Source organism: Athene noctua, chromosome 11 (genome assembly GCF_965140245.1).
Source record: "Athene noctua chromosome 11, bAthNoc1.hap1.1, whole genome shotgun sequence".
Classification (NCBI taxonomy): Eukaryota; Metazoa; Chordata; class Aves; order Strigiformes; family Strigidae; genus Athene; species Athene noctua.
The window spans coordinates 23,539,555-23,555,748 of record NC_134047.1 but is presented as its reverse complement, the minus strand read 5'-3'; the positions used below and the strand labels follow the sequence as shown (position 1 = coordinate 23,555,748).

Sequence of the window (16,194 nt, the reverse complement as noted above, 5' to 3'; positions counted from 1 at the left end):
ACGGCTGTGCTGCGACAGTCCGCAGGATAAAGTCGAGCTTATTGTAAAAAATGTCTCACTTTTAGACAACCAGTTTAACAAGTCTGAGGTGCTAAAGCTCTGTTTCACACCAGGCTGAGGCCTCCGTATGTTTTTCAAAGGTTTCCACACTGTCCCCATTTTTTTCCTTGCCTGGGTCTTCATCTCAGTGTATTTATACATGCAAATAACAGCTTAATTCCTATGAATTTTTTACAAAGTCTGGCTGGATGAAACTCAAGTTCTAGTGTAGACTAGCACCTACTCTAATGGAAGCGTCTGTCACACCCCACCACCGCCAGCCCCCCACACCTTATCAGTCACACTCAGAAAGCCATCAGGCTTCTGCAAAGGTCAAGAGCATCTCCTCCGAGTAACTAATTTGAGTTTGCTCCTAATCATAATTTTTCTCATGTGCCTTTCTGAGTACTTAAACTTGAAAAAAACCCCCTCACATGTAATGCTGGAAGAGGAATCATCCAGAGCACTGGATCATCAGCTTAACATTCATAACGGTGTTTAAAACTTTTATCTAAATATACCATGTCAGAAAAACAACCTGCGAGCTGGCGTAAAGAGAACTTGGCAATAAGCAAGTGCACAGATAGTGCTGACGGTCCTGTGCACAGGTTGCTTTTTCAGTAAACACATGTGTAAACAGGAACTACTACGAGAAATAAGTCTGCATTTGCATCTTGGCATTGTTACCCCTTCAGTTACCACAGCCCTGTTTGAAGCACAGTCTTACGCAGAGATCTAACAGGGTTTTTACACAGGTTACAGTTGTATTATAAAAATCCTCTTCACTAGAAATAAAAACAAAGCAACACCACCGAACGGCACGCCTAGAGGAAGCTTTCATCAAACCATTTTCAGGTTTAATTTTGGCAAAATACCCCAAAAACCTGTAAGTTAGAATAAACACGCCGTGGTTTTACCAGTTATGCACATTTCCACCCAAAGGCTTGCTGTCTGTGCCATCTACTGGCCCACGGGACAGCTTTGACTCGCAGCCTCCCTCCTGCTTCCTCCCACAGGGGAGGCTGCTCAAACCCAGACGCAGCGTTGCAAGATGCCGGGAATACCGGCTGTTGTCATCGAAACAGCCTTAAAACTGAAAATCCTTTGATCTGACTCCCGACCCGCCCCAGCCTAAAAATTATTGGGGCCAGATAATATGCCTCAAGCATCGCAGGCGTGAGCGAAACTTCAGCCACTTCCTCCACGCAAGAGCACCAAGCAGGTAAAAACATTCTGTTCCTTGGGGTATCCTGGCGTATTGCCGAGAACGTCTAACGAGCTCTTACAGAACTGACTTAATTTTTAAAATCTTTTACCAAAGGTAGGATGAAACAGTTTTTTCTGGAAGCATGTCTAGCACTCCTGCTACATGCCTTAAGGTAGTCGGCAGGTTAAAAGGCTCGTACACAAGAGCCATCTGCTGCCCAGGCACTCAAAGCTGGAAGAATTTCTGATTTTTATTTTCAATAAAGTCAAGCCTCAGCGCCGCGAGCGAATGCTTCTCGCTCTCTGCAACTAACGCGTTTCCAAACCTTTCCGCTTTAGACTACCAAAACAAATGAGATGGCCAACCCACCCTGGTGATGCTCAACCTGGAGGAGGAGGAGGAGAAGGAGGAAGAGGTTACCACGACAGTAACTTGCCCAAGCCCGTTGCAAGTCTGTAGCAGAAACAGTGCAGCGGCTTCCCCCAGCAACACAGACCCGTTTCAGTAAAGCATACCTGACACCTGGTGACGACAACAAGTTTTCCACAGCATTCTACTTCAAGTAAAGTTAAGGACATAATTAAATACTCTGAGACTCACTATGTGAGAGCCAAGCTCTAGTTTTGGGCCCGGCATCGCATTGCCACACGCCTCGGGAGAAGCGCTGCCCTCGCTTCCCAGACAAGGCAGCAGAATTCCCTCCTGCCCAGGGGCTGCTCCTTCCCTCGACACGGTTTCGCTGGAGAGCTGCTCCTCCTCTGGTCACTGCTCCCTACCTCGATCTGCCCGCAGAAAGCCTGTTTACTGGTTTACTGCCAGCTGATTAACCCGAGTTACTTTCCAGGAAAGCCAGAAGGGTTCAGCACACACTTCAACTCTCTCTGAGCACCCACAGACATTTCAATTTAGATCTGAGCCTAAAGCACCAAAGCTCACTGCTGAGTGCCAAAAGGCGTTACAATAAGCCGTTATTAACCCTCCGCTGCCTTGGTCTATTACGATATGCTAAAAAGCCTTCTCGTTAACACTGCCATAAATACACTGAGACAAGCAAACTTTAATCAGCAGCCTCATCAGCACCACTGCTCGAACAGATGAATTACAAAACGCATCCTTCCTCCGCAATACCGCAGCTGACGGGTACCGCCAGGAACCGCGAACGCAGCTTACAGCGCCCAACAGCACCCAGAACGGCCCTGGGGGGGATCAAGTTTGAAGCGAGATGTCCCCTCTGTTCCTCAGGTTCGTTTTGCACTGCACGGGATTTCCACATCAGCAGGAAATTTGGCTTCACAAGCTGAAAAAAAAAAAAAAGAGGTGGGGGAAGAGGGAAGAGCAGCACATGCTGCCGCAGGGCCATCGCTTCCCCCCTCCATGGGCTGTACACCAGCACACCCCGCTCTGCTCCGAGTGCCATGAAGTCACACAAACACCAAAGTTTTAGAGAAACATTTATTATAGGGTTGCAGAATTTATGCCAATATAAAGTCCCTTAATAAAACTCTCAAGTTCATCAACTGCAGGACGCTAACTCTTCGTTACCTTTATACTGCAGCTTTCAAAAAAAAAAAAAAGGAACAATGCTCTGACTGCAGTAGTAATGCTACTTGCTCATAAAAAGTTGATCTAAAAAGTTTATATAAGCCAGAGTAGTTTGAGTTTACACTACAGCCACATTCACAAGTGAGTTATACCAGAACAGGTTCTTGAAATAGGAAGTTACAGGATAAACCAATTCATAACCAAAAATATTGACAAGCTTTAAGAGCAACTCTATCCGAATCTAACAACTAAATACCACAAAACCAAACAAAGGTAGAAGAATTAAACATAAGCTCGGGGAAGGTTCCAAATATACATACGAATTCAATACAGTAAATTGCACAAAATGAAACAGGGTAGTGTTAAAGGTTTATGATCACTGAGATTGGATTTTACATGCTTCACACATGGTAGTTAAAAGAAACGTTTAATGATACGCATCAGAAGGTTTTTAGCCAGGATACGGTGTGCAGAGCTATTCTACAGAACTACACAAGATGTGCAAACCACAGATTATTAATATTTATCATTCTGTGAAAGTTAAGGTGAAGAGAATTGGTTCCAGCCAAGGAATTGGTTAACAATTTAATAGATATATATATTTTTCTGCCATTCCCAGATTACGCTAAATCAAACACATTCAACAGATAAACTGATATTAACCTTCTAAGAAAAAAAACAAAAAAACAAACCAAAACCTTACTCAAATTTAAGTTTTACATGAGACAACTAAAAAGTTATACCAAGGATCAAAGAAAGCTGAAATGGTGACGTTGTCTTTTGAAATACAAGCAATACACAGAAAATGCATAAGGCTTTTGATTATCACTGCACATTTTAATTCAAGAAGTCGACGTCTAATGCTCAGACTTCTCAATGAACTAGTCACCTCCCATCCAACACCTTTCACTGCTGACAGATCTTTGTCTCAACAACGAAAGAGTTTTCAAAGTGTCTGATTGAGTGACAGTTCTCCACTGAACGTTTCTGCAGACCTGGGGAAGAGAGAAGACGAGAGCCTAAGTAAAGCAGATCTAGACCCCAGCAGCAAGTATTTACAGGGTTTGCAGCGTCATGAGCAGCGGCAAGATACAATCATTTGGTACCCAGTGTTTCCACAGCCATGACTCGCCAGCAGAGCCTGGTATCAGTTTGTTTTCTACCAGGAAACCTCCACGTTTTCAGAATGGTGACAACAAGGCAGGGGCCACAGCAAGCAAGTGCTTTTTTCTACTATCCCTGCCACCATTTTAGTGACATGAGACAACACTAAATAAATTGTTTATGGTAAAGTTTCTCACAGCCCATCCTAACCACAAAGAAAAGGAAAAGCAAAGCAGATTGAAATTATAGGGAAAGTTTAAAAACTCAGAAAGGGTGAAGAAAACCCCCCCTAGTTCTTTATCAGCACTTCCCCCCCAGCCACTATGCATTAACACAGGGCGTGCTTCTACAGAGCAGTCTTCACCTTCAAGAAAGCCTCATGAGGATTTGCCACTCAGCTGATGACCTTAATGGTGTTAAGAAAAACTTCAGTAAAGTGATTTTTCTCTATTTTGTGACACGATAGCACCGGCTCCGACACAGGCAGCTCACCTGTATCAGCTGTGAGTCTTTATGAGACAAGAATATGGTAGTCTTGCCATTAAGTGTAGTAGTCCTGCCATTAAATATGAGCTGCTCAGCTCAAGCATTTCAGTACACAACAATCAGGGAAGGAAGATTTATAGCTTGTTTAGTAAGCAGAGAATTGTTCAGAGTAAGCAAGAGAAGCTATGTGCTGATGTCTAGAAGCACTGGCTCTTAAGCCAAATCCACCAGGGCTCTGCTTTAGTTTATAAACACTTAAAATCAAGGCTGTGCTCCCATTCATCTCTGTCTCGGGGCCTGTACAAGCCAAGCTGATGGCTAACTGGGTCTGTAACTGCAGTCAGGATGAGCTGGCTGGTTCCCCAACTGTCGCAGGACCCGAGGTCAGGTTGATCGAACAGATCAACCCATCAATTCTACAAAAATCTGAGAGCCCGTGCAGCACCAGCTAGATGAGAAGATTTCTCCACAGAAGTTACAGGAGTTTATCCATTTTAGTCTCATCACTTATGTGTGCATGGCTTGTACACGGAGGGCGTGCTAGAAATTCAATCTGGAAGGCACGACAAGCCTTGTCCCTGAACAGTTTTCTCCTCAGCAGCAGTCTTCCATTTGACTAGATCTCCCTCCCCAGCAAGGGCAACCAAGGTTAGTTACAGAACAGACACTGGGCCAGGAAGCATTATTCATTTACTAGAACCTTTTTATGCAAGCATTCTGCAGAAGTCTTTTACCACGCAGCGAAGCTGTCAACAACACACTCTAGCAAGATGATTTAAGGGAACATCACGAGCACTTCGCAGTGTTGTCTGTAGGCTACAGTCTTTCAGGCACAGCAGCAGGCGATTTAGACTTGTTCACAGAAGCATCTTCGCAACATCTACGAGTCGCGTACACGCCTCTCCCTCCCATCAAGGCAACATTTACTGCACATGTCCTGCACTGGTAGCTACACAGGAGCTGTTCGATTGCTCCCACATCCAGAGCCTTCCATCCAGCAACAAGATCTAGTCTCTTGCAAACAGCAGATGCGGCTCCTGATGCTGCAAACTGTAACTGGGCTCAGGAAACTCTTGCCTAAAAGCTTGGCAGGAAAACCAAAGCAGAGAGCTCTGACAAGCCAAACATTTGCATTCTGCAAGGCTCTAACTGACAAAGGATCAGTCTGCTGTGTGTTTGGTGAGAGCAGCAAACTATGAAACGCTTCGAGAACCACAGTGAACTAAAATTCGTGGCAACAGATTTCTGTACTCCAGGCCTCCTTCCAGCACGCCAAACCACCGCCACCTCAAATTCAATCCTTTTCACAGAATGGCAGGGGGGTGGCGTGAGGAGACAGGCAATAGAGAGCTCAGAAGTTCCGATGAAGTGTTCTTCCTCTTTCAGAGAGGAAGTCTGGGATGTCCGGAGCTAGTTGTTCAGTTATTTTATTTTTCGTTTCAGAGCAAGTGAACCAGAAGATAATGTTTTTACTTGGTGCTCCTATAACCCCATTTTAGACAGGACAGTGACAGACTAAGCCGCACCTACAGAGACTCACTTGATCAAATGAATCCATCTGAATTTTGGTGCCAAACTAACTTACCACTTCAACCAAAAGATGGAACAGAAATAGACTGAAGTTCAACCCTGTAAATTCCGTAAGTGAAACACTCTCACCACATTCAAATGAAACTTCAGATGCATACTTGAAAGTAGGGGAAAATACCCATCAGTTTTATGAGTAGTTTCAGCTCATGCTGAACACTCAGATTTCCAAGTCTAAAAACTCCAAAGGTTTGAGTATTTACCCTTTCCCTACTCGAACAATAGATTTGGTTTTTTACCAAAGGGAACTTACCCGTTATCTGATCTCTGCGCTGAAGTCTGAACGTCTCTTTTCCAACACAGAGTTGGTAGATGAAGATACCCAAATCAGACACATTATCTATCTCCTCTGTAACCACCATTTCTTCACGGACTAGGTAAGTCTGAGGCAAGTAAGAGCCAGTCTAAAAGAGAAAAAAAAATTCCTTGAGACACAGTATTCTGCCAACAATGGACAACATCACTACATTTTACTCCTGGCTCTGGAAGGGCTTCATGTGGTAGATTTCAGCTTTTTTTAATACTAAGATATGCTAGTCTTGAACAGCTGCATACCAGAGAGGTTAAAAACTGACAAAGGCTATTTCAAAAGTTGCAGATACATCCAAAGAAAGCACAGTTAACCTTCACACTGCTAGCCTCACATGAAGCAAACATAACTAGGACCTGTTCGGGTTTATGCGTATGCAGCAGGAAGTTTGCAGTTAGGAGAAAAAAAAAAAAAAAAAAAGTATTACAAAAAGTTTCCATGTTTGCAGCAGTATATTTTGAATATAAAATGGCAATGCCACCTACAAAAATAAGGTCTTCACCTAAAAGATCACAGCACTTCACCCCTCATGACCAACTCCTAAACACGGGGGCAGGGAGACACACTTAAAGCTCATCTTCCTGCAGGTTAAGAAAATTAAACAAGCCAAGTCAGATCAGGTGGCCTCCAGCACTAGGTGCAGAGGAGTCAATGGCTTTTTTGAAAAGCACATTTGACACACGATAGCTCCGTATCGCGTTTAGTTTGGAAGTAGCAGCAAGCTCTATCAACTCGATCCATAAGTCATCTTGGAAAAATACCAGTTTTAGTCACTGAAGAGTCAAAGTGCTTGTGGTGAGCTTGTAATTACAGTGCCAATAAAACAGAAGAACAAGGTAACATTGTTCCTTTCATTAAAGCTCTCATGGGGCAAGTGAGCTTTCCGGTAGTAACTTCCAGGTTTAGGCTTTCAATGGTATTTGGAGCTTTATCAAATTCCTTTATAATACCTAAATTTAACCTTATTTGCTAGTTGCTTTCAGCTTTCATAAAGCTAGGTATTAATAAAAGCATTAAGCATGAATCTACTCAACATAATATACACTGACAGCTGGCCTTAACTTCAGTGCAGTGACTGAGCCAGGGGGATTATGTACTTTGATGGCAAGAGGACTGTTCTAGCAAGAGGCTGCCGTCCAGGAGCAACACCCAGCATTCGTATCAAAAGTGATCTTGTCAGCACAACCGAACAGCAAAGATCCCACGTACCGCCAGTTTTGCGAAGAGATCCATCAAATTTCTCGGCGGCATAACTATGGATGTGTTCAGTGGAATCACGTAGCAGTTACCCAGTTGCAAGTCAAGATACGCCGTCAGAAGCTGTTTTGAAAACAAGTTTTCAATTAATTAAGCGCGGCCTTTGATTATTAGAACGCGGTTCTACAAGGACTAAGGAGGAGGCTCAAGAAGCTGGAGATTGTGCAGAGCTCGCATCAAAGCGACACATTCAGGAACCGTCTAGTGTAAGAACTCAGCTATTGCCACTTTGGCAAAGTGTTTATAGCTATGGTTTACATGACGACTTCCGTACAGAAGTGAAAGCTGACTATAAAGGCAGTTTCTGTCATCATTCTAAATGAGTACAGTTGGTCTTAATACAGAGGAAGTATTTGGGAGTATGCTCTCATAACTGAAGGCGTCCAATTAAGCGCAGAACAAACAGAAGGTATCCAACTGCTGATAAGCCATTATTTCCTGTAAACAGTTCTTCAGAAAAAGTATTAGTCTCTAGAAAGTCACATCAGCGTTACCACCGAGCACAAGAACTGCAGAGACTAAAATTATCAACATACCAACTTGTTTTATTATGTTTTCTTAGCGTATGTTATATATTTTATAATATATTATTTATTACGTTTTGCACAGCACTTAGCCAGAACCAACCCAAGTTCTTCAGTTGCCTGAATCCTTTAAGTTATAGCCAAGATTCTGTCAAGGCAACACAGCTAAAAGCCGCCGATACTGCCAACACAGGTGGCCCAGCTCAGCTGCGTGGCATTCCCTGCTCCCGTAGAGGTCAGTGCCAGTGTCATTACTGTGATTATACCTGCACTGTCAAGGTCTGATTTACAAACCACCTACAAGAGCTTTTACAGCTGAGTAAGGATAACTGTTGATACTATCAATGCAACTTTAATAAAAAAAGTCAAATTAAAACCACCCTCTTGTCTTTGCTTTAGAAAAACTACATGCACCTAACCCAGCATATTCAAGTTCAAGGTTTCAGCCACTCAAAGTGATTTTTCAAGTCACTTATCCAAAGCCCACACTTGCCTGGAATTCTACATTTTTCTGTAACAGTCTGGCAGAATCTCAGACAGAACCCTCAGTCTCCCCATTTGTTAACTCACACTTACAATGTCTTCCTACCCTCGCTTTCATTTACACAGGATTCTTGACCAAAGAGCAAGTGTCACTTCCAGACATCCTACAGGCAACTGTATGTAAAGCTGAACAGCACGGAGATGCCTTGCTCTGAGAAACGATCCAGCTAGAGTTGTGGGGATGAGCTCTTCTAACACTCCTCCCTCGTAGAAGTGAGGTCTACTATTATAGAGTGAAAAGGGTCAGATTTCCCACACAAACACCTCCCCAAGGAGAAGCTGGCACCAACAGTAAGCTTGAAAGGCCTCAAGAATGAAAACCTTGAAGCTGTTGCGATTACCATCCGCTCCACAGTTTCCCAGCGAGCAACAAGACTAGTTATCTCTTATCACTTCACATATACTCACCCTATCAAAGTCATGAACGATCGCTGCTGGATCACTGTCCGAGAACTTTGGAACGGGCACATCGATGATGGCTATGTTATCATCCTCTCGAATGTCAGCTTCCTCAGCAATAGGGAGGAAATAAGGTTCTACTGCGCGATCACGATTTTCATTTTCAAAGTAACACATTTCACCACGGTACACCTTATGCTGAAAATAAGAGCAAGGCTAGTTATTTTTACAGCCAATGGTGCCTTAAAACTGTACTTCTAACACTTATGCTATGACGCAGCACAGGGCTGACACGCGGCGCTTTTATAAAGGACGCGGCAGTCTTCATGTCCCAGCTGATGAAGGTTTTCTATTATAGTGGTAATCCATTTATAATTACATTTTTTATTCAGTGATGCTAAAAAAAAAGAGTTTTCACATTACCTTAGGCATGAAGTACTTGTAGATGCAGGCTCCACCAACAACAACTCCTGCCAAGATGAACGCTAGACCCAGCAGAGTCAAGAGACATCTTCCAGATGAGTTTTCACCTCCATGTGTGGCAACTTCTGGATCCTTTTAAGTAAAGAGAGATGACAACTTACAAAGTGTAGGCACTCAATTTCAAGTAAACTGGTTTTTAGTGCTTCAGTTTGAGCCACCATTTTCTATTTCTTCTAGGTGCGCAATGAGAATTGTCAGTCAAGCATCACATAATAAGAAAACACTTACTGCATCAAGTTAAGATCAGTTTTCAAACAGCACTGGAAAGGGTATTTTCTTAGTTGTAGGATGCTTTCTAGACAAGCCCTTATCCAGGAACTATTTGAGGTGTAAGGAATTTAAATAACTGCAACAAAAGATACAGCGCTGCAGCCACAATACAGTACAAGGAGAACAAGATTGGTAGAGCAAGGTCATTGTCAGGTACACAACGTTTTCAGGCCTTTTCCCAAAAGCCTATTTCCTATCCTCCTCTTGCTATCAGCTGGATTAAGATAACATTAGTCCTCCATACAAAGCTGGACTAACAGAAAAATCTAAAAATGCAACTTTGTCTATTAGCTGAGGAACAGGCACCTGACACGAGTCAAACATGCAGGCTTTAGAAGTTATAATATGCGCAAGTGAACTCCACTATGAAAGAGAACCACTCGTCAGCTTAAACACAGCTTCAAATTATGCCAAATAAAAATAAGTCCCCGTGGCACATCCTACGTTGCTGCTTCAAAACGCTCTTCCTTCCACCCAACTCCCAGAGCAGTTTTGTTTCTAGCAGCCTGAAACTTATCTCTGTAGTTCAGCAACTTGTGTTCTCCACCCAATGTTCTCTCAAACAGAAGATGGCTGCATCCAGAGGAAATCAGACGGTGATGAGTTGTGTAATACCGATTGCAAAGTCAGTGGCAGCGTCTGAAGTGCAAGTTCAAGAGTTCTTTCAGGGCCTTTCCAGTCTTCAGGTAAAAGACTCGCAAAGGCCAAGTTGAGAGGAGAACAGCAAAAGTACTGTCAAATACTAAACAACCAGAAGAGACATTCCCTCTGGGTCGTTCAAGAACAAAAAATACTAAACCCAACCCCAAATGTTTAGCTAATCTATATATTTGGTCAGGTATGTTCCTTTAATGATTCATGACTCCAGTATTTAGCACCTCACTTTCAAGACCTGCTCTTTGTACTGGTCAGGAAGAAAAATCGGATTTTGCAGCAAAATATGTTTTCCTTCAAGTTGCTCCTGGAGTCAGTAGCTAGATTGAGCACAGCAGCTTCCGCGGCCTTTCTTTATCTGGGTCCCACTATTTGCACTCCTGCAGATCACAATATATTTAAGTGAACCTGTGATCACAGTATTATTACAAAGGCTACACGTATTTCCGTGCTCAGCAAGATATAGCAGCATAAAAGTCAAACGCATCAGCTATGCAAGTACCGAAACAAAAAACAAGCTGTTTTGCGAAAGTCAATACTCCTACATTCCACTCTCGCATCCTCCAAACAGAAAAATGTTGGTTCAGCAAGACATAAGCTGCTACAACTGGCTAGTCAAGCATTTGTTAAAAAAAAAATCCCAAACCAAACCACCTAGTTTCAAGTCAGAATTATATGCCACGTTTATATGCCATTAGGTGAAAATCACCTTTCAGAGTTAACTGGCTTTGAAGACCATAACTAATTCTGTTCTCTTCATATTCTGCCATCTACATCTACACCTTTCATAAATTACTCATCACAGTTTAGACTTAATCCGAAATTCAGTGGTTTGAGCCCTTTCACTCACCTAGCTTATCATTACTGAAACACAACAGTCTGCAGCAGGTTTTGGCACTACAGACGTCCTCCTAGTGCTTGGATGATGTCGACATGTAACTAGCTACGCTTGCACTACACATATTTCAAACAAATCAAAGATATTTATCATATCAAGAAGCCATGTAGGCAGCCTGAATCCGAGAAGAGCTGCTAAGAGAACAAAATATCAAGATTTTGCTCCTGTAGGTTACAGAGCCTCTGCAAAAAATAATAAAAAGTCATAAAAACAACCTGCAAGGAAAATGCAGTAACAAGCAAACCAAACTAGGAGAGGAGAAGAAAAATCACTTGTGCTAACATCTGCAGCTAGCTGAAGAGACACTGTTGACACAGTCAGCTCCAAAGAATCTGCAGGGAGAATATCCTGCAAGCTCAAGTGTCTTGTGCAGATATTTTAGGGGACTTTATTGTGTTGTTTCAGCCAACATTAACCATTAGGCTTGTTTGCTCTGCACAAATATTCCAGCAAAAGGAGACATTAACAACCACTAGAACAAGTTTGCCTTGGAGTAAAATTATGAACTTGATGTTTACACGCAATTCTAAGCCCTGAAGTCAGAGTGAAGTGGTGTTAAAAACCCACGTACACACGTGCAAACACAGGGAATATCGTGCAAACACAGGGAATATCGTGCAAACACAGGGAATATCGTGCAAACACAGGGAATATCGTGCAAACACAGGGAATATCGTGCAAACACAGGGAATATCGTGCAAACACAGGGAATATCGTGACAGGTATAACTAAACGGGGTGTGTTGCTGCTAAATTGAGAAGAGCCGCTATCACGAGAGGAGAAGAAAGGGTGTAAGCGTGTATGAGAACTATTATGCTCAGAACTGGCATGGTACAGGGCCATTTAAAATATGAATAACAAGCTGCCTCAGGAGTAGGTGTCGAGATTGTCCTACAAGGAACAGGCCAGGTTAATGACATTTTCAAAATTTAAATTAGTCATTTATTCACACCGTTTCACTACTTTCTCCCCCTCCTTTGGATCTAGTAGTTCAGTGCTACTGTATTAACTATGCACACATACAACTACAGCTCAGAAGAGCCCACTGAGCAGTAACACCACTCTGCACCACTTCAACTTTTAAAGGAAGGCTGTTTCAGGGGAGGCAGAGGCTCTGCAGGCTGGAAGGCAAGCTGCTTTCCTGATTACAGCTTCAAAGGGGGAAAAAAAAAAGGCACTAGAGTCCAAGTCCACAGGTGTTTTTGTTTTGTTAATAGTCCCACTCCCTGATTACAAATAAACTCGGTCCATCCCATATTCCTCCTCTAGAGCTACTGATTTATCTACCTAGATCTTCATCTGACTAAAAAACATCAGCAGGTAAGCAGGACATCTTCAAAATAAAGTTTCCCACAGATTTGGAAAGTTCGATTTAAGTCAGCGACACGGCACCTCGTTAGGAAGGAAAAGCCAACCACAGAGTACTTGCCTGGGTTTCTATTTAAAACCCTTTATGGCAAGCTTCTTAAATTAAGCTAGACATAACAGAAGCGCAGACACCTCACCACAGCGCTGCTCTCCAACTCGCTGCCTACGATGGTTTCGGAGCAGCAGCGAGCGGGGGATGAGCCCTAACCCACTTTGTTCGCCTGGAAGACGCCGCTGCCAGCCTGCTCTCTCCTGGGGGGACCATCCTGCCGCCGAGGGCACGGCGCGTTCCCCGCGCCCTTCCCCGGGCTGGCCGGGACGGAGCCGAGCCCCGGGGAGCTCGCCAGGGCGCAGGACTCCCCCGCCTGCGAGCTACGGAGGTTTAAAACCCCGTCAGGAAGCACGGCCCTGGCGCGGGCCCAGCTGCGAGATAAACAACCGGGCCTGCCCGCGGCGTGCGGGCCCGAAGCTATCCCCGGTATGTCACGCCAGCCCGCAGCTCGGCACCGCCCGGGGCCTCCCCAGCGGCAGCCGGGCTGGCGCAACGGCTGCGGGGAGGGAACCGCAAACCGCTGCAGCGGCGCGGCCGGGCCCTCCCAGCCCCGCACCGCCCTGAGGGGAGCGACACCCCCGCAAACCCCCGCTCCCCGGGGCAACCCGCAGGGCGATCGCCCCCGCGCTGGAAGGCTGCCCCAGCGGCGGAGGGAGCGGTGCGGCGGCCGCCAGGCACGCCGCAGGCCCGGGGGGTGCCCGCCGCCTTCCCCCGGCCCGCAGCCGCGGCGAGAAGATGGCGGCGGCTTCCACCTCCTCCTGCCCCCGCCGCCGTCCCCTCGGCCCCGCTCCGCCCGCCGCAGCCCGGCAGCGAGAGACCCCGCTCCGCGCACCTTGTCGGCCACCAGCGCCTCGGCCGCCTCCTTCTTGGGCTCGTCCTTCTGGGCGAAGGGCGAGTTGAAGGCGATCTTCACCATCTTGCCGCTCCTGCGCACCGCCGCCTCCCCGCTGAGGAGCCTCGGACCGGCGGGGCGGGGCCACCCGGCGCGGGCCACGCCCCGCCCCGCGCTGGGGGCGGCCTCCGCCGAGCCCCGCCCCTCCGCGGGCGGGGCGGGAGGAGGGAGGGGCGCCCCCTGCCGGCCGGGCGGCTCACCCGCCGCGCTCAGCCCGCCGGAGGGAAGGGCGCGATGGCGGCTGCGCTGGGGACACGGGGAGGGGGGTCCCCGCTTCCCACCTCGGCCCTGCGAACCTCCTGCATCCCCTCAGAAAGTGATGCTGGATAAGAGGTTTAATGATGCCCAGACACCATTACAAGGGCAAAGCCCTTGGCCCCAAAAGGGAGGGGTGTCATAAACAGAATCCCAGAACCATCCGGGTTGGAAAAGCCCTTGCAGCTCCTCCAGCCCAACCATGACCCTCCCCCTGACCGTTCCCAACTCCCCCAGATCCCTCAGCGCTGGCTCAGCCCGACTCTTCAACCCCTCCAGGGATCCCGGGGACTCCCCCCTGCCCTGGGCAGCCCATTCCAACGCCCAACAGCCCCTTCTGCACAGAAATCCTTCCTCAGAGCCAGCCTGACCCTGCCCTGGGCAGCTTGAGGCCATTCCCTCGGGGCCTGGCGCTGGGGCCTTGGCTCCAGAGACTCATCCCCCCTCTCTGCCCCCTCCTGGCAGGGAGTTGCAGAGGGCCAGGAGGTCTCCCCTCAGCCTCCTCTTCTCCAGACTGAACCCCCCCAGTTCCCCCAGCCGCTCCCCAGCAGACCTGTGCTCCAGACCCTGCCCCAGCTCCGTTGCCCTTCTCTGGCCACGCTCGAGTCATTCAATGGCCTTTTTGGGGTGAGGGGCCCAACACTGAACCCACTCCCCGAGGGGCGGCCTCCCCAGTGCCGAGCCCAGGGCTCAGATCCCTTCCCTGTCCCTGCTGGCCACGCCAGTGCTGACACAAGCCAGGATGCCGTTGCCCTCCTTGGCCCCCTGGGCACACTCTGGCTCATTCTCAACCCCCCCAGTCCCTCTCTGACCGGGAGCTCTCCAGCCGCTCCTCCCCACGCCTGTAGCCCTGCTGGGGGTTGTTGTGGCCCAATTGCAGAAACGCCACGGAGGAACCAAAACTTCCTTTTCTCCTCCCGGTGGTGCGGAGGACGGCACCCTGCAAGAAGCCGTGTGGTGCTTTGAGCAGTTTGGTGTGGGGTCGGCTGGGCGAGGGCACTGCTGCCTGACCTCGGCGCTGGGGCCGAGCCCGCCACGCCAGCCCCTGGCACAGGCCTTGTTGGAGCAGCCTTAATTCTCCTGGAGCTTTCTAGAACCCCCGCGGCTGTTGCTGTAGGGGCTGTGCAGCTCCGTGGCTGCACGGGGAGCTTCACGGGCAACAGCAGGGTTCAAACTCCTGCCTGAAAAGACCTAAAACCAGCCCGAAATCTGGGCGAGGCTGACTGTGGCGGTGAGGGGACAGCAGTGAGCAGCAGCCCGAGCGTCCATTGCAACGTTTCTCGAGCCTGTCTCCACAGCAATCATTTTCTTTCCTTTTAACTTCACGCACTGTTCGTGCAGACAATCACACATAACCTCTAATACTTCGTATTTTACACTGGGAGTGCATCACTGGTGTAAAGGAGGCGTCTCTGGGCCACATCCAGCATGGCACAGGGATGGGGATATTTTTAGTCAAGCTGCCTCCCTTCCCTTGTGAAATACAGCCTAAGGGATCTTCAGCAGCCAAGGAGACAGGCAATACATCTCCATTCATTTAATGTCTCCAAAGGGCAACAAGAAGAAAAGGCTTCATGTATGAGACTGTCTGAAACGATCTTCTCCTTCATACGGATGAAAGTCTGCGTCCGTCTCCCTGGAATTTGACTTTATGGCTCTAGAAAGAAATCTGGTTTGAATCTGGTGCCTACGCCGTGGAACTCTTCCTCGCAGACAGCTGTAATTAAACAGAACTGAACACTATGCAAATATTGCAATAAGTAATTCCTCTAAGTATAAACCAAATGCAGAGTGTATTCCAGCATTCAAAGCACGTTCCTATTCTACAGAGGCAATGCCACTGTTATTTCCTTTCAAGATCATAGGTTTGATATTTCTCCCTTTCATGTTAATAAGAATTTTGACTTTGACTTCAGTCAGAGAAGAACAAAGTCTTTTACGTCTATTTAACCTGACTCTGTCTAGCAACAGAAAACGCTTTTACCTGATTTTACCAAGAAACAAGCAAAAAAATAATGCCCATACTTCCTAGCTTTAGCATGTTAGGAATAAGTTAAGCTATACTCTCATCAGAGTCCCTGAAACACAGATTTTGAAACAGATTAAGTAAGTTTTCTGTACGGCTGATGCAATATCTGTACTGTACAACCTGTGATCTGTTGCAAGGGATGGACACACCTTGAAAAACTCTGCTCAGATAAAAATTTTAAAATATATTTTTGTTTTTGACATTTGCACTTGCTAAATTTGCAACACTTGGAACTCTCATGAGATTTGTTGTGATTTTTTTTTTTTCCTTTGCATTTCTATCTGTAGCATCTGCA

At 46.6% G+C, this 16,194-nt stretch overlaps 1 protein-coding gene across 2 annotated transcripts; it reads right to left on the bottom strand.

The window, feature by feature from the left end:
- Window positions 1–2,684: 2,684 nt before the first annotated feature.
- On the bottom strand, window positions 2,685–13,714 carry ITM2A (integral membrane protein 2A). 2 transcript variants are annotated; one of them, XM_074915159.1, is made up of 6 exons: window positions 13,542–13,714; window positions 9,249–9,267; window positions 9,008–9,190; window positions 7,485–7,595; window positions 6,219–6,369; window positions 2,685–3,783 (listed from the first exon to the last, which is right to left on the bottom strand). In XM_074915159.1, the coding sequence occupies exons 1-6, from the start codon at window positions 13,637–13,639 to the stop codon at window positions 3,695–3,697; spliced, it is 651 nt and encodes a 216-aa protein (XP_074771260.1). In that variant the 5' UTR covers window positions 13,640–13,714; the 3' UTR covers window positions 2,685–3,694. The 2 variants fall into 2 exon arrangements, with proteins under 2 accessions (XP_074771260.1, XP_074771259.1); XM_074915158.1 differs by lacking the exon at window positions 9,249–9,267 and adding an exon at window positions 9,422–9,553 and having other exon boundaries at window positions 9,008–9,196; window positions 13,556–13,712.
- Between the last annotated feature and the right edge of the window lie 2,480 nt (window positions 13,715–16,194).